This window comes from Opisthorchis viverrini (genome assembly GCF_000715545.1).
Source record: "Opisthorchis viverrini unplaced genomic scaffold opera_v5_314, whole genome shotgun sequence".
NCBI classification, from domain to species: domain Eukaryota; kingdom Metazoa; phylum Platyhelminthes; class Trematoda; order Opisthorchiida; family Opisthorchiidae; genus Opisthorchis; species Opisthorchis viverrini.
Genome location: NW_008751973.1, coordinates 340,514 through 358,945, shown reverse-complemented (window position 1 = coordinate 358,945; position 18,432 = coordinate 340,514). Strand labels below are relative to the sequence as shown.

General features: G+C 44.5%; 1 protein-coding gene across 1 annotated transcript in view; it reads left to right on the top strand.

The window, feature by feature from the left end:
• Positions 1-18,432, top strand: part of T265_09904 (hypothetical protein) — a gene marked incomplete at both ends in the record, with an annotated part of 35,676 nt that overhangs the window by 5,244 nt on the left and 12,000 nt on the right. The window contains 3 exons of the mRNA XM_009176118.1: positions 9,802-10,127; positions 15,331-16,268; positions 17,687-18,048. Of these exons, the coding sequence (XP_009174382.1) occupies positions 9,802-10,127; positions 15,331-16,268; positions 17,687-18,048 (1,626 nt within the window). The remainder of the gene's footprint in view (positions 1-9,801; positions 10,128-15,330; positions 16,269-17,686; positions 18,049-18,432) is intronic.

The window sequence follows — 18,432 nt, the reverse complement described above, 5'->3', positions numbered from 1 at the left end:
GGTCGGAAATGGCATTTTCTTTACTCTTTTTCGTATCTGTGTCAGTTGTTCCAATCCTTTATTGCTGCCAAAATGCGTGACCCCTTGAGTGCACAGGTCACACGACAAAAATGAGTGACTTGTTCCAGAAATACACTTATTTGAAAACTCATTGGATTGAACGGAGACCCAGCTGAATCCTGATAGGCCTCTCATGGTATTCTTCAGCTGAATGTGTTGCACAGGAAAGAGTGTTCACGAGTGTTCACCTGGGAGACAATTGAGTTTCCCCTAAACCCAGGTTTATTTGCTATTGAGTGTGTTTCACGAATGAGGCACCATTCGGGTTCAAGTAGAACGTACAGTTGACGGGGGAACTCAGGGACTGTACCTATCTGATGAGCTTCAAAAAGCGCGAAGTCCATCGTGAACTTTCGGGGAGTTTACGGTGACCTTATGGTAGCATGTCCCATTGAACAGCGTGTTTTTCCAACGATTTTCATAGTTTTACTCCTAAAACTCAGACTTCGTAGATATTGGTGTTTCCTCTCAATCAGGATGTCAGTATGCCCACGTGAAACAAAATAATTGATCGAATTTGAAGGTGCCAGGGTCCAGCCATGTATGATAGAGAGCAGACAATTTTGGAGAGTAATTTCTATTTTTTCAAATCTTTATTCGAATGGTTATGATGTTAACAGTAAAGCTAAGCATTGTTCGTCAACGGATAATAGCCTGAAGACAAATGTATAGGTTCGGTAATTTGTCTTATCAGAGTTGTCTTTCCATTTGGTTTCGATTCTTCAAAATGGGTCTCGTAGGGGTGTTTTTTAATGAGCCTATGATTGATAGCTGCTTGTCAGCTGCGATGAAGCTCCAAGATCACTGTAACATTGCCATTGGTCAGGCTTTCGGTATGAGCAATATAACGGTCCACTGAATTTTATTTCGCAATCATTATCTTTGGTTGATGGAAAAGTTATAAGTCTGGGTATATTGAGTGTATTTGTCGAAATCTGTACAATTTGGTTTTAATTGGAATTGAACTTACTAGTTGGTCCCCAAGAAGGTTGAAATCGCTCGTGGGCTGTCTAAGAGCCTTCTCGAGACTTATTTGTAGTGTGTTAATTCAAGACCCTCGTTTATTTGTACCCCTCAATTGGCATTTGAGCGTCAGGTTTGTCCACCAGGTGCTACATCTTTGAACCACACGAAGACGAAATCTCATTTGCTGGGTATAATGCGTACTAAGCATATAGTCAAGTCACATCTTATGGAATGGAAAAAAATGAAAGTGAGACAAAGTGGTACTCAGCGGTGATAAAAAGTACGTTCTGGGCTGTCCAGATGGCTTGGTCTGCAGTCGGCCCGGCATGGAATTTTTTTTATTGAATTAACAATTGAAGTCTTCCATAGTTTAGGACTGTAGTTCCGCAGTAGGTAAATGTCGTGGGGTTGGAGCAGGCAGAGAAGTTGTCGTTTTTCTGCGCAGAGCAACTAATGGATGATTGTTTAACATGGCAACATTTCGATTCTGTACTGTCTTGCTCACTCAATTACTGTTTCATGCTGGATCTTTGATCATCCGACTATCCTGCACAATGTCATGGGCGTGCGCCCACTGAAACATGGCACCCAATGATGAGGCGCATATACGGCTAAAACAAATAGTCTGATTGTTGCTCACAAGTTTGCTGAAAACTTTTTGACCCCCCTGACCGGTTTCTTTTAGACATTGTATTTTGCTATCTCGAATGTTGTACCAACTGCAGCACATTCAGTTGTAGAAGGCAACCGCAAATGAGGGATTCGGCTGGGTTTCGGATGAGTCTCCCTTGAAAAACCAAATTGGTATGCAAATGAGTGTTTTGCCGAATCATCCGATTGGTTTTAAGAAAGGAAACGTAGACGTACGGTGGAATCTGAGGGCAAAACGTTCCCATAATTTTTCCGATGAGCACGGGAAGCGCTCTTTATCAGTATCAGATTATGAAGAGCATCGCCTACCCTAAAATGTACTGACTTTGGACTGGTGTGGTTGCGTTTCGCGCCCTTCCAGCACACAACGCGATGAGAACGTTTTCAGCATGGCAAATCGAAATTATTCACGAATTCAACGAACAGCTGCTCTGGTGATATGGTTCGAAACGTAGAAAGAACATTTCAGGATGTAGGAGAGCGAATGAAATCAAACAAATACACCGATATTACTGGCATTTCGTGCACGGTATTTCAGGACTTCCCGAGACCGTTTCGTAACCGATCGGGAACTCTACAGTAAGCTTGGAGTATCCATGCGTGTCTTATACACACTCCGTCAAAGAGAGACAACAGTTACCATGTAAGTCAAAGTGTGTTTGGCAATCATACGAGAAAAAGGGGTTGAGGTGGTCTCTGCATACCTGTATAACTGTCCCACTAGAGGACTGCAGGTAGTTTGTCGAGCCAAATGACGTGTGCTTTATCAACAACCATCGTTGATGCTGGACGAGACCGATCCGACATAAGCTCCAATGGATCGTTTCAATCAGTTTACTGCGCCCATTGTTTGTCGTGCTGCCTAGCTGCACTTTTGTGATAAAGGTCAGATTGTCGCAGGCTGATACCAATACTGTAAGACCAATGAGGTATACAGTCAAGTCGAGTCATCCATCCATGCCAGATGTAACAGCATCTTTCCTGATAATCCCGACAGCGTACGAAGTAAGCTCGCATCCACTAACGTCTTGAATATATCGGTTGCTGGACTGGTCCGATAGGCTTTGAGTCCCATAGTATAATGTTTGGTTTGTTTCACCAGTCAATATGGCACGAATGACACGGGAAGGCTGCAGCGACAGGCTGCCTGTGCGGAGATTGTAAAGTTGTAATTAGCTCGTAAGATAATAATTATGCAAGTTATGTAAGAGGAAGATCCTGAAATGCGGCCTGCGAACCGAGATATTAAGGAATGTTATTTTCAAAGCAAATGTTCGGAGTAATCCAGCACTCTGACTCAGCTGCGGAGAGAAGCTCTATTAGGTTTCCATCTACTCGACCCGAATTCCTATCTTTGCTGGCATCACCACGAAATGCGGGATCCACGGTTAGCTGCAATGACATGACCACAAAAAAGTTCTTGACGAGAAAACGCACCCTAGTCTGGCTTGGGGTGATCGATTGAAGCATGTGTTGTACCCCCTAGGCATGCACCAACAAACCGAATTTGAAAATACACATAGTCTACCATGACGAACCGAGACACGTCAAGACGAATATCCAAACTATCTCGATGTGCATACTGGTTGTTAACTGTTTATCAGCTTTTTTTGGCGAACACTGGATGAATCAACAGCCAAACATCGCACAATGGACCAGTAAATCCGTCAAATCAGTTTCACGCGCTTTTGGGGCCGGTCCATCGTCAACGTACGTGACGGCGTTCACTTTACTGGTTACTCTCAGCCACCTCGCCTAGTTTTTTTGCAGCTTGCGACAACCAGCTACCAAACATATATTACTAATGGGTTCATCCAAATATTGTCGCTTAGTTTACCTCGGCTTCTGGTGACTGTATTCAGCCATTTAGCTTACTATTTTACGCTACTAACCGAGGTATTTGAGTTGCTATTGTGAAAACCATCGTCTTTTGTACAGCAATCTTCCTTAACTGAAAAATTGATCATTTTGGTACCAGATTATATGATTCACAACAAGTGAGCTCTATCCCAACGGAAAGGTTCGGGAAGCTGAATTCTACACACGCACCATCTTCAGTAGGCCCGTCAGTACTGGCGGCTGGCAGGTGGATTTTAGTTAACAATGGTACCGCTCGCCCAGTTGTTTGTCAAATTTCAGATGATTGATGAATGTTAAATACCTCGTTTTGCCGACAATCGTACTGACACACCTAACCGTTGTCCGGTTGCGCATACACAATTCCTCCAGAATTAGAATAACTTATACCCAGTAGATGCGTACCAATACTATACGGATTTTCCGGGGTTTGACATTATTTGTTTTTCGTATATGATGTATTGGTGAGATTTTTCATGTACTCTACTATTAGCGAAACCAGTTGTTTAGAGTTGAGACTTAGTCACCAACTCTTGTTCGTTCTCCCGTGCTCATACGTCGCTTTTGGAGAACTTTCTTCTGATCACTGCGCCATATATTCTCACAACTGCTTGGTACCTGTGCGTTTAGCTTATTAGATCATACTATTCTTAAACCCTCGGATGGTATAAGTACATTCATTGATCATGAGCGAACGAGGTAGTCGCTAGGTGTCAATATATATATATATATATATATATATAGTTTTCCTTCGTATGTAGTAGGATTATTACTATCGGATTTGTTCTGCTTGATTATGGTTGGCCTTCCACTTTCTTAAAGGATTCTTTGCGTATGATGTTTGCCTACAACTATTTCGCTTAGTTTCGCTCTTGCAGGTTGTACTATGATTTTGTTTTCCCGTTTCATTAACCCGTGAGAGGATTGTGTTGAAAAGTTTTTGTTAAACACGCTGCGGAAACATTGACTGCTGGAAACGATTCCCTCTTTGGTCATTCTCATGCGCATACTTCCCTGTTGAACCTAGTTCTGATCTCAGACCTGATAGGATGGTGTGGGCATCCATTAGTCCACACGTGTAGTGGATGTATCAGACTTGTACATCTAATTTCCCGTCAGCTGTGATGTGCGTATGCGAAAAATACGCACACACGGACATCAGGACAGCCAGTTGATACATTTAGGTCAGGGAACATGATCATTGTGTTCGCATTTCCGATGCCTGATGAGTAATTTGTTCTCCGGAGTGGACTGGCGTGAACTGTTGAACAAAGCAATCAATACACTTTGGGATTATGCTGTTGAACTAAGCTGTGGAAGAGTTTTCAGCATCCTTGTGGGTAGTTTTATGAAAATATGCTGCGATGTCTCGAATGTCATACCAACTTGAATATTAGGGGGCCTTTGGGTAGCACATTCAGCTGAAGAATATCATATTCCGCGAAAACCAAATTGGTATGCGAAAGAGTGGATTTGTCCAATATTTGGCAGCAAACGTTTGATAATCATTTGCCCGTAGCCTTATATCTGCAAGCTGTGACGAATAGTCTGCCTTCGGCAATAGGTTTTTTGAATGCCTTAATCACTGTAAACAAAATTCGACGGTTCGAGGTCCCACCTAGCAGCTACTTCAAGTTGTCCCAGATGCCCAAGCTCAGGAGTGGGTCGCACACACAAAAATCTTCTTTCAGCTGTAGCACCCTTTCGGTGCCTAACTGCCATGCCACCCGAAGGTTGCACGAGGGCTGGGATACTGCCAGGTCGCCCAAGCCTAGACAGGGGAAGTCGAGTGGCAGAGGTCGGACTCGAACCACGGACCTTCCGGTCAGTAAATTCGCGCTCTAACCACTTGGGCCATCTCGCACACACAAACCCAGTTCTAAATGCTTTTAGTAGCTTTACTACTAATAAACTTGGAATTCAGTGCCATTTGTATCTGTGATAGAATCAGCAAAATCGAGGTATACTTGAGCTGTGGCGCCCTTTCAGTACGTTGTTTCATTGTCACCCCAAATTAATCACAGGTTGTTGAAACCTAGACCAGAATAATCTGAAATCCAGAACAAGTTCGATCGTCGCTTCGCCCGGTCACCAGGTCACACCTAAACCCTTTATCCAGTCCTTTTTTTCAAGGAACCTCGCCCACTGTCATTTCCAAACGTTATAATTGTGTTTTTTCTGTTTAGGTGCGTTACTTTCTCTTTCTTTCCGAAATGAGAAAGCAAGCGAGTTCAGCTACGATTAAAAGGTGGCTGATTGAGTTCCGGAAGAATCAATCACAATTATTTTTGTCGTAATTTCTATGCACGTGGTCCTGCCAAAGGTTGGAGTGGGCCATCGTAGTGGGCACATATTGAGTCCAGATTCCCAACTGCTTTTCCACTTTCTAGTTTTTCTCCAGTTGGTTTTCGGAGCATATTTCACATTGACTACTGTCGTTCTTCCTGAGGCTGACTTATCGTCTTAATTTTCTTGTTTGACTCCAGCTCACAACTCTGCTTATTTAGTCAGTAACTAACGTCCCATGTGCTGTCATCACATGTCCTCATTGTTCGTTCCTCTCACTCAAGCAAACCAACAGCTGCTCCCTCTAGTGTCATGCTCCAGTGGTTCACGTCGAAAGTCTGTCAGTAGTCCATCAACTGAACCCAAATTCACGAGGAGTGATGGATCATTCACCTGTGTTCGTCCCTGAGATCGTTCCAATTCAGTAAATTTTTGTCTCGATTGGATTATGCAGTCTTCCACACACGTATAATTTACTTGGGCAGCTTGTGTTTCGGGTATTATACGATGGTTAATCAAGCCCTGTGTATATTTGTTGTGATGGGATCGAAGGCAAATCACACAATAACGAATGCTAGCTGAAGAAAAAAAACCGATAAAATGCCGATTTCATTTGCCATTGTATGCGAAATATCGCGCTGACGTAACGACCTTCGATTAGCCGATTTGGAAGCTCATACATGTGATTAGCAGGATTCTCATAAAAGGAAACTGTTGTGTATTTTTTATTCATGGTCCAGGATGTTTTCTGTCTTGATTTTCGTGACTTTTGTTTGGTTGTGGACAAGAACGACGTCTGTTTGCAAAAATCAGCGATTCATTTGGAAGTGACACTTGCATTAAAATCCTCATACGGAGGCCTTGAAATTCAGTTTGAGGGGACTTGGACTACACGTTTATCAGGTGTAGTTCCTGGTCTGCCCAACTGTTGACTTACTCAGACAGCAATTGGCCTACTGATAACCAGTAACCAGTCAGCTGTAACACCCTTTCGGTGCCTAGCTGCCATGCCACGCGAAGGAAGTACGAGGGCTTGCATACTGCAAGGTTGCCCAAGCCTAGACAGGGGAACTTGAGAGGCGGAGGTCGGGCTCGAACTACGGACCTTCCGGTCAGTAAATTCGCGCCCTAATCACTTGAGCCATCTCGCCCCATTGGCCTACTGGTGAGTGGCCAGAATGCTTTTATCCGCTGGATGGATTCGGTAGTTACCAAAGGATGGACTTTAAATTTTTTCCCACAGCCTTTTTATGTTTCGGAAGTAGCTGTACTTTCTAAAACTCTTTAGAGAGATCCCGGAGGCTGAATACTACTGGGGATATCTTCACCTGACGATGAGTCGTCTCTGGATTTTTACTGAGATATTTTGTCGGGTTACGGGAGAATTTTAACGATGCCTTGCTGAAAAATGTTAGAACACCTTAACATGGGAACTCCTTAAACCTCAGAGCCTAACATTCCGAAACTTGTTCGCACAAAAGATGTTTTTCTGTGTGATTTTACACACTGGTGACAATATTTAGTCGGACGTGTTTGTTGTTTCCAATCGGCACTCTGATCTGCTACGCGTTTGTAACGACTGACTTGCGAATATGCCCGACATTTTTACTGATCTAGACGTATAGCGGTTCCGAGTTGTGATGTGCAGGGTAGCCTAGCGGCACTGTAGAGGGACTCTGGATCACTTTAACGTCATTTCGGGATGCGAAAAAACTCATTTGTGAGTGCACTGAAGCAACCCCTCTATCTCCAGAAAAAGTCGTAGCACTTCGCCGGACCAGCATCGATTTGTTGGCTTTTTTGATGCTGACGCGCACCCAAAGCAGCACACACAGAGGCGTAGAGACATCATTCTCATCAGCTGTGCAGGGCGTGCTGTGGCTCCAAGTGCCTTAGGTTTTTCACTTTGATGTGTGCACACGTTTACTAAACTGGTTGCCTCACCTTGTTCCTATGCACTTCAAATTCAGAGGCCTCCCAACTATGATGTCACTTGCTACAAACCACATGAATCATCAGGTGTGTAGTGGATTTGCTGCATTCTACGTGAGGACTCAGACATCATTCTCGTCTCATATTCCCATCACAGATTCAACGTAATTCTTAGAAAAAAAATCGCATGCAATGAGCTAATCCGGACTGATGCTTTTTGAGCAAGGGTCAGTAGTGTAGACCATGGTTTGACAGGATGTGCGCAGAACGTCACGTTGTTAGCCGTCGTTTAGGTTTGTTTTTAGCTGTATAAAATGTGGCACTGTGCCGATCGATTTCGCCTCTAACTCCTCACTTTGTGAGAGCCTTGTTCTCATTATCTCTCAACCATGCTCTTGGCGGTCAATCGCTTTTTATTCCAGCATCTAAATTACCACGTGGCGATGTAATCGCTAACGAACCTAAATAACACTATATATATACATAACATAATGTAATGTATCATCGCTTTTCCCTTTTGCATGCCACATCCAACGCTGCATCCAACATGCCGCGCAGTTATGCATAATTCCACTCTAGCACAAGTTTGTCTGCCTTTCATAAGATGATAAGACGATTTTTGGTGCGGTGGATGGAAAGTAAGACACTGAAGTATCACAGTACCTAGGTGATTCAGAGGTATCCGACCATAACGGTATGAAACACGTTTAAACAGGGCGTGAGTGTTACGCCCTTCATTCATACGAAGAACCTGTTGATGGAGCTCTCAGCTGCCAAGGAAATCGTTACTGAAGTTTAATCGAATGAGCTCCTGACCACAGAATCCGCCCTCTGACTTACTCAGGATACCTCTTGCGGTAGCTTCCGGAAGTTGCTGGCGGATAGGATAACATGTTTCTGCAAGAAGATTGTCGATCCGCCCATGCAAAGTTATTAGTATTGAACCCATCATATTAGTTGCAAATCTGCTCATAAAAGTTTGATCGATTGCAGCTAAGCGAGTAGTTTTGCGGGACGTGTGCGACCTGATCAGGGGTGCTGGTTGGATAACATAAAATAGAGGTAGGCAAACTATATCTATTTCTTTTTCAAAGATGTTTGCCTCACCCGGGCATTGTCATCCAGCTTACAGCTGTAGTTTGTTAGCTGTGATGTTTAGGCTGTGTCCGGCCGAAGTGAAAGCCAGTCACACTGTTGATCAGCCACTCGTGACCAGACTGTCAACCATTGGCCAGAGGGTTGTGGGTTCGAGAGTCTCTGAGATGCGCAGTGCTGATGATTCCCACCTAGGATGAAGCAGCTATACACTGCTCGACTTTTTAGCATAGCTTGGTTCCACTAACAAGACGAAACCTGGACTGGAAAACAGTTGAAAGTTCGAATTTTCGTGGCCAACTGTAACTAGCTGAGACACTTTCATTTTGAGTAGAGAGGTCAGTTGGTCTTCACGGCTTTGAGGAACGGATACGGAGCTTGTCAGAAGATTGTAAGTTGTGTACCTACTTCGGTTGAATTTTCGCGTTTTTTAGCTCCTAATATGAAAATTGCTTGTAACATGACCATGGTGATGTGGAATCGCTTCTATCCTAATATAGTCCATGGGCGGCATGAAGGTCATCCATGGGATGGAAGCCAGTGCTACACCTCCTGATTTCAGATCTCAGATCTTGAGCCATTTCATCGGTTCCTAGATGTTTCAGGAATAGCAGTTCCACTGGTTTCCCGAAGTTTACTAGGTGGAAGCTATACATATATGTCCGGTTGTGTAGCGTTTGGGTAATAGATAAAGAAGTCCAGTTCATCCAGCAATCCAGTGCCCTATTGACTTTCACAGCCGTGGGAGACATGATGCTCATCTTATTTACTGAATACTCAGGAGTTATGCTATATTCCTGTGTTCTTGACGATGTACACAGTCCGCTAGGTTGATCAACGCGCAGCTTCCAGACCTTTTGTTTTACTTTTACTAACCACTATTTTCTGGACACGCGCAGGCTGATGGAAGCAAAATGTACCTGAATTCCTTTTCGTTCTCTGTTCAACCCACAGCCTATACGACTACCAGCGTCTTTAAGTGCCGCCTTGCGTACCGTCGGTCTCTGTGCATCCATCGCTCCAATACCTCCAGCGCTCATAGACCCTGATGCGCATCCTGTTCCTGAATCGACCGGCTTTCAGTCGCCTTTCACATCTCCGAAATCGACGGTTTCTAAAGAACCTTTTACATCAATGCTTGGAGTTCCAGCTCAGTCGGGGCCGACAAATACTAGTCCCGTCCCTTCAGTAATGTTACCCCAGCTGACACTTCGTCGCCTGTGGGCACCAAACGACGGTCGAATCAGAGTCCCCCCTCCGCCAAAACCGCTTGTCACGCGGTAAGTTACGGTATCTGTAAGCTTCTTGAGTATTTTTGGAACATTTAACTAGGTTTCAACAGCCGTACCTTATCACACAAGTTTGTGACTGCTATACTGCTGGTCATGAGCCTTCGTCTTCCTCGAATCATATATTTCTGTGTGAGCTTTTAGCCTCTCGTAGACAGGTTGCTTTTTTCAACATCGTAAATCGCCTACGCGATTAGCGAAGACATTTACTCGACGAAACGCTAGCCTATTTTAGAGAATCTATCCTCGTGGTGGTACGTTCATCATAACGGAATCGCAAATTCCATGTGACGGGACGGTCTATTACGAGTAATCTGAATTCTTCACTCAGGGTGTTGGGCTTTTACTGTTGGTAGAACAAGCGAACGGATGCTGTGCCGTTCCCACAGGCTCAAGCAAACATACACTTATCTATTCCCGCATCTTTGGGTTCGCCTACTTTCTTCTCCGTATCATCGCAGATGACATCGCAAAGTGGAATATAGATTTAATCTCATCTTTCGGACCACGTTTAGAGACCAAAGCGAAATTATTCGGAACTGCACTTTATGGTTGAGTTCAGTTGGTGCATCATGGATGGCCCCAGCACATAATGAGGATCGTCATGAAAATCTCACACAGCTTGTTTCACAGAACTATCGTGTTTTTTTTGTTTTAAATGTCGACTAAGGATTTTGCGTGGCAGCATGCGGCATTAATTGCAGCAGGGCTCATTATTCACCCCGGTCAGTGATCTGCAAGTGGTTCACCTTGTTTTAACAAGAGGTTCGTGAAACAAAGGGTTGTATCCTACACCCTAAAGTTTTCCGGAACATTGGGGTGGTTAAGTGGTATTCCTAACTTTTTTCTCGGTCCCAATGGAGGACTTGAAAATTCGGTAAATTGAGTCGAAAAATGGGGGCCTCAGTAAATAAAGATGAAGGTCCGTTCCTAGAAAATCTATTGATTGTTCCGTGGATTGAAGAGTCTGCTTTTCGACAAATGCACTCATTTGCATATTAGTTTGGCTTTCATGGAAGGCTATACTGGATTTCTCGCTTGTGACATTCAGTTCAAGAAGGACATCATAAACGAGACATTCAGTAAAACCAAGGTGATATTCAGATGAGTCCATTTGTCGGATTTCATGCAATGTGGGTTCAAGTAGAACATGAGGTTGATGGAAACTCGGGGACTGCGCCTACTTGATGGGCCCCAAGAAGAGTGAAACCGGTTGTGAGCTGTCAATGAGTTTTTAGCAACCTTGTGAGTAGTTTCCTTTATGAAGAGTACGCCCTAATCTTTCTGTATCCACTCTTACTTGTTACTGCTGAGTTGGTTACCAGGCAATAGCAGATCGATTTTCAACGCTTTCGGCTCACACCTGATTGACGTCGATCACCAAATCTCAGCTTTGGGCATTGGAACTCATCCATCCATTTCCCTATGTTGTGTCTTGGTTTACCAAACTGCTGCTTATGTGTCACTGCGATTACTTGACCACCAACTGTGTACGTATAAGCTGTATGTAGAAGTCAACCGTACCCATCCATATGTACACCTGAAGAACACGCAGGCACCACCACTTCTTTAACACATGTTTTGTTACTACATGTTTCATTTATGGCCTGATAATTACTGTGCCAACAGAACTTTGATTTGAAGGCCTCAGTTATGAAGCAGGATGTGCTTCTCGAGGGTCGTGGAGGCTGATAAATATGGACGAAAGCTTTTTGTCAACGCGCTGTTACATGCATCATGTTGCCAAAAAATTTCCGACTTAGTCGGAATAGTTGAAAACACTGTACATACCAAGATCTATGCTTCTTTATTGCCCCATTTTATTCCCTCCAAAAGTTCTTACACTTCATGAGAAGTCAGATCAACTCAACGTTTACATCTGTCAGCTGGGAGGTCTATGGACTCCCTGATCCAGACGCCCAATAGGATTTATTTACTACTTGTCTGCAACTCCTATGCAGGTAGTTCACCGGCCATCGATACTCTCCATGTCCTGTTTAAGGTGGATCTGTTCTTTTTAATACTCCATCGAGTGTTGGTTATTCAGTGCCCTGTGTGGGGTGTAGGGCGCTCGATTGGGAGTCAGTACCCTGGGGTGCAGGTCGCTGGAGACCAAGGGGGTTGATAGCCTTGAGCAAAACGGGCGGACATAATGTGCTGCATAGATGTTTTTTCAACAGTCATCTTTAATGGCCACCTACCCTGGGAGTGTAGGCCATCCATGATTCTTTTTCTCACTGTTCCACCAGCTATGGGTTTGTGACCCTGGAAATCCTCTCCCGTTTAATACGAGGCCGAATGCACTCCCTACATTGTGACTACCAAGCGTTGACAGTGTGTTTAACGCTCACCTCTTCAGTACAGACCACAGGATAGGTCTAGTTGGTTTGGATATTGTGAGTTAGTAACCGTGTTGAAGAGTCAAATTGTGAACCCAACATTTCATACACACGCCCTTCTTGCGGATTGGTATAAACTTACTTGTCCGGCCTCGAATCATACAAGAAAATGAACTGGCAATGGTTCATGTCTGTAAGCCTGACCACCAACCGCGGTTTCGGAACAATCACCATTTCACTGACCTAAAACCAACCCAACCGTTCGCAAAGGTTGGTCTTCGCACTACAGAGTTGATACTGCGACAGTCGCCGCGCTTAGTCGACTTGAATCACACCGGTGAATCACTGTCTGTTGGCTCTTGGTCTTGATTTAGAGCTATAGATGCTTTCGGCCTCTTTCATACAGTGCCGATCGATCAGTTAATCACTTTGCCAAACAAGGCGCTTGCTTTGCATGTCTACTTGCAACCGTTGAGTGCGGCGCGGGTTTTCGGCACTTCACAGCAAATATCTCTCGTTCGGCTGTGCCACAAATGCTAGACCATTTCTGTATTTCCGGCTGTTTACGTGGCACACCAATAATGAGTGCACGAGGTGAGGATCTAGTGTGAGCAATTTTCAGTACGAACAAACGATGAACGAGACAAGATTCGGATCGTTGGAATACTGTTGAATGGGTGTAGATAACCGAGAATGAAGCCCAAGCACATGTAATGTAAACGAACGACCTTCCCCGGGGTCTTTGAGCGTGAACCTTTGGTCAACTGTGGATGAACATTGAAGATGAACTGTTGACCCATTTTGTACTGGTCAGTTATTGGGCAACGCTTACGGTGGAGAGCTCATCCGGCAAATGGGCTTTCGCTGGTTCGCTTCCTTCCTCGACGTTTGTTTTCCATCTTCACTATCTCTTTTTGTGACCATTCAAAGTTATTGAATACCAAAACGACAGCAGTCCAATGAAGGGTGATAGAGCAGTGAACCACACGGGGGTAGATGATTTCGCTTCCCTGGACTACAACCTGTTTTATATGCCTCAAACCGGGAAGTGAGCTCAGTGTAGTCTTTTTCTCCCCCGCACCATATTCAGCTTTTTTCCAGGAAACTGCTCTTCCGTAAAAATCATGTTCTTTTTTGCAAGGGAAGTCACTTTCCTACTTGGAAACCAGGCATAACTGGCTTTATTCTCTCAAATGAGAGATTAGGTCACCGCCACCCATAAGCTACTAAAAAACAGGATGGGAAAGTGACAACTAATTCTGACTTAGTTAGCCGCGAACAAGTGAAGCAACGCGGGATAACAAAATCGATACCTCCTTTAATGTAGACTTTGTCCCAAGCTAATGACAGTCACCTAATTATTCGTGATAAAAATAGTACCCTAAGAACAGTTTGTGTGCGATGAAATTTCTGTCTGCCATGAATGGTCTTTGAGATGATTGGTTGACAAATTGAGGCTGGCACTTAGATGAATAAGCTTCAACTAAACGAAGGTTCGGTGATTTTCCTATAATTACATTCTCCTTATCCCCCCCCACGCACACACACTTCCATGATACCCTTCACTTCGGTGGCTTTTCTTTTCGATACTTTGAGACTTCAGAATGCTTGCGGTGAGGCAGTAATAGACCCACTCTTCTTCCCTGTCTCTTTTAAGCCAAGGTTTCCTCAAATGGTGGTGCTATTGAGCTGCTCCATGCAGTTTCTTGTATGTTCGGACGCGGGTGGTATCGAAATGGTTGGAGGTCTCACATCTCTTTGTGATTAGACCCGAAAGCAGGACTAGCTCACCATGTCGTTTTTGTTTCCAACTTCCGGGTTAGACGGTACCGCTTATCCCCATGTCGCTGGTATCTTCATGTATATAATTAGAGCAGCTGACTATTCACGTTTACCGTGCGTTTTCGTAACAATCAATCAAATAATCTGAAAAAGCGACCTCACGTGACTGGTCGCATGCATCTCTCAATCGATACAATGTACAGATAAATAGCACGACCCGATGCCAGAATGTGCTTCATGTTTGTACCCTAACAGGGTTTGGCTGTTGTACCGCGGTTCTTTAGCCAGCCAACTTGTGCTGTCCAGTCCGACACGGTCATGCACACGCCTGTGCAGTTCAATGTCCTCATCAGGTGGTGATGTCTCTAACTTAAGGTCAGGTGTCTGCAACCAGGACAGGACGCATCGATTAAGCCGATCATCGTAGCGAAACCAAGTCTCGTGTATCACTTAGCTGCCCGCGCCCGTTTAATAGTTACAATAGAAATCATAAACGTCCGATCAATCGATATGAATCTTATGTGGTATTGTACACTGATCCGTTTCTGGTTGCAGAGTGGAATCAGCGGTTTTCTGTCTACCTTAAAAAGGATTGTCTCACTTGTGGATTGCCCTAGGTGATTCAGTAATTCCGATTGAGTGTTTTACAATGGGACTTGTCTCATTAGATCCTACCTTTGCTGCCCAAACAAGTGACTGTTATTTCGTTTATTCAACGGTGATAGAATACTGCATGTTCGACCCACAGAAAGCAACAGATTTTTAGTGTATAGCATTCAAAACCTATTATGATGTAGTGTACTGTGTAGCTTAGACATGTCCGGTTGGAACTGTAACGTAGCTCTGTCAGTGTTCAAGTTTCGTCTTGACTCATTCATTTTGAATTCTGTTACGAGGTCTGGTGTGTAGCATCACATGAAAATATAAGTTCTTAAAAAAAGGCTTACTGGTCGACCGCGTAGCCAACTAACATGCTATTGCACCTTGTGTTGCGTCATATGTCTGATCCACTCTGCTACTCACCACGATGATAGGCTGTTATGTATTCTTGTGTATTCTTTTGATCTTTCAAGCGACAGTGACGCTATTCCAAAGAGACTGCAAACCGGGCCTCCACTGCTGCTGCACTCTCATCGGGTTGTTTCACAAGCTGCCGCGGAGCGCTATGATCGTGATTTCATCCCCAATGTCTGTCTGATGCCCCCTCTGAAACCCAGGTCAATTGGTATATCGGGGCGCTTCGGACTTTCTTCTCAGAATCGGTATAAAAAGCGTCGTCCGTTTCGTAGGAACAGAAATGCTAGCAGCGGCTCACGGTCTTGCTCGAGTAGCGCCCATAGTTCTGGATCCAGCAGCAGCCGAACCCGTAGTGCTAGTGTCAGTAGTACAAACAGCAGTAGTTGCAGCTATGAGCGAGCAGGAAAGCGTCATTGCAACGGTCTCTCGCCGTTAACTAACACTGAGAAGCCAGGACGACGGCTTTCTTCACCTGGATCAGCGGTCGAAAATGCCTCCGTGGTCCTAGAAGACAGGTGCAAAGGATCACGAAAACTGAGCTATAAGTTGACGGAGAAAACAAAACCTCGAGCCAATTCCTGGACCGCACGAACTCGAATGCGTTCTCTCTCTCACACAAGCGATTCCGCCCGCTCCGATTCGGTCATAAGTTTGTACGATCAACAGCTATCAGCAGCGAAAAAACGCAGATCGCGAAGCTTGACCGTTCCACGAAATAAGTGTCTAGATGCAAATTCTTCATCTGATTCACGTAGCGCTTTGCCAGCTTCATTTAGAAGAAAAAGCACAAAACCTTCGTTGATGAGGAACGAGAATCTCAATGTCGACGAGCCAGTTGTCAATCAGACACATTCTTCCCGATCTCGGAAACCCAGTTACGCGAACCAGCAATACTCGTTTGATACACAATGGCAAGATCGAGCTATGGCTGCTGCGAAAGCTGCGCAGGGAGTGGCTAGTCGCACGTGCCCTGGGCTTTGGAGTCGACATTTCAGTAAGTCTATTTTACCATGCAAACAGTGTGTATATCTCCATTGTCTTACTTGTGAACCAGTTTTGCGATTAGGAAGCTTGATCGCTTCACACGAATTTGCCTGCCGTAAGCGGAGCAGGTGCATCGTTAGTCCGGTTCTTGGTTTCCACTGCACTGTTATGTAATTGACTGCGTTTGTCGTTCTCCCTGCTGACAACCAGGAATCCAAAAGCGATCCCGTTCAATGACTCGGGGTGGGTCATATGGTGGTCATATGATGGATATGAGCTATCACTGTTGGTGGCTTTTACGTCAACAATCCTAGCCGTTCATCCTGGGCCCAAACTTACACAAACATTCCCAATGCGTGTTCCTCAGAATAGCGCATTGGCATCGCCTGTTTATACAGGGATCATGCTCTTAGCCCCCACAATACTTTGAAGGCATTACGACGATATGAGCTCCGATGTCAGTGTTAATTTAAGTTAGACAATGATTGTTCACAGAGTCTTACCATCAAGTTTGCTGTCCTCATGCTGTAACATGCTGGTTGTGGTGCGCACAATCTACACAAACAAGTCGTTTGTTGAAGTTGACCGTACAATTTTCCGTCTTTACACAGCGAAGCTCTCTGAAACACGCCCCTAGTTCTTTCAAGTGTATCACCACTTCAAGTGCGGCGTCTTCATCTGATCTCCTTGCGCCTTCGTGCAAACCAAGAACTGGTTTAGCCTGCGTGGTGTCCAACCCCATGCTAATCGATCACTTTTTTCACTTTTGGACAGAACCACTCGTATTCTGTTGTAATCCCGATACACGTCTAAAACTGAAAATCCTTGATCATAGCCAATCACGACGTGATAGCCGTTAGCAATGGACCAAACATTCAGCGATTGTGTATAGGTGACTCGATGCCGTCCCATATTTGACCCGTCTCCTGTCAACATCCGTCAGACTCCTTTTCCAATTGAACCACGCAGCAGAGTGAATTATAATCACTGTGCCGTACAAGAACACACTAAAACATTAAAGTGGGAAGCACTGTGACTGTCACAACTGGATGAGAAGTTTGTTTAATCCACCACGAGCCCTACTGCCAAAACTTTCTCCCCAACATGACCCTAAGTTTGGATACGTCGATAAACTTTTCATGCAATCAACCATTGTAGTGGCCAATTGTTTCACTTTGCTTTGAATGTCCTAGCACGCTTTTTCGGACTGTATCAATCATGAAGCACTGGTTGCTAAGCGCCTTGACGAGCATACAAATAATTTTAAAGTGACAACGAAGCATCGCTTGTGTGTAGGCTTCAAGACTCTCCACGGAATGTTTCTTCTCACATGTATCCTTTGTTCATGGCGGTAGTTTTCCAACGCAATAGGAAGTTACATTGATTGTGTGTGATCATTTACACCCCAAAATGTTTTTTCTTTCTCAGCTAATTTGAACGGCTCAAACGGAGGACCGTTGAATCTTCCAAATGCGAGAGAACCTCCGGCTGCTAGTGACGTAAACTCATTGAGGTCAGAACATCACCACTCACAGTCGCGCGCTCATATGAGCAACACCCCCGTTCTGGTGACGAGCCCCACGAAGAACAGTCTCCCCACAGCAGTGCTCGCCTTGGAAGCGATTTGGGCAGACCTGGTGCGCCATATCAACGAGTACACAGTTGCAGTAGAATCACGAACAGGAGCAATGGAAGCGAGACAACGCCTGTTCGAGCAATTTATTACTATGCAGACTTGCTATGCCACACATATTGCGACCCTTGCAAACGAAAATCAGAAGCTTCTTGAAGTAAGACTTCTTTGTTAGGTCTTTTGAACAGTATCAAGCGAAATCCAGCCGTGTTAAGCTAGGGACAAATGTTCGTTTCAATAAACCTGACATTGGTATAATGAACACTCTACAGACTGAAAAACCAACATTCTTTGGCCAACAGTGTTGTCTGATAATGAAAGGAGGACATTACACGATTTGCTTACTCCCGTTATCAAGCTGGAAATGAATCTCGGGTCAAGTATCGTCGTACACATAAGAGTGTGTGGTTTTGTTGGAGAGTGGTATTTTGTAGAGCAGAAATGCACTCTGATCTACTTTGGTTCCGTTTGGCCTATATTACAAAAACTTGGTCCAGAACAAAGTGCTTTATGCTGATTTCCGACTTCAGGTTGACTTGTC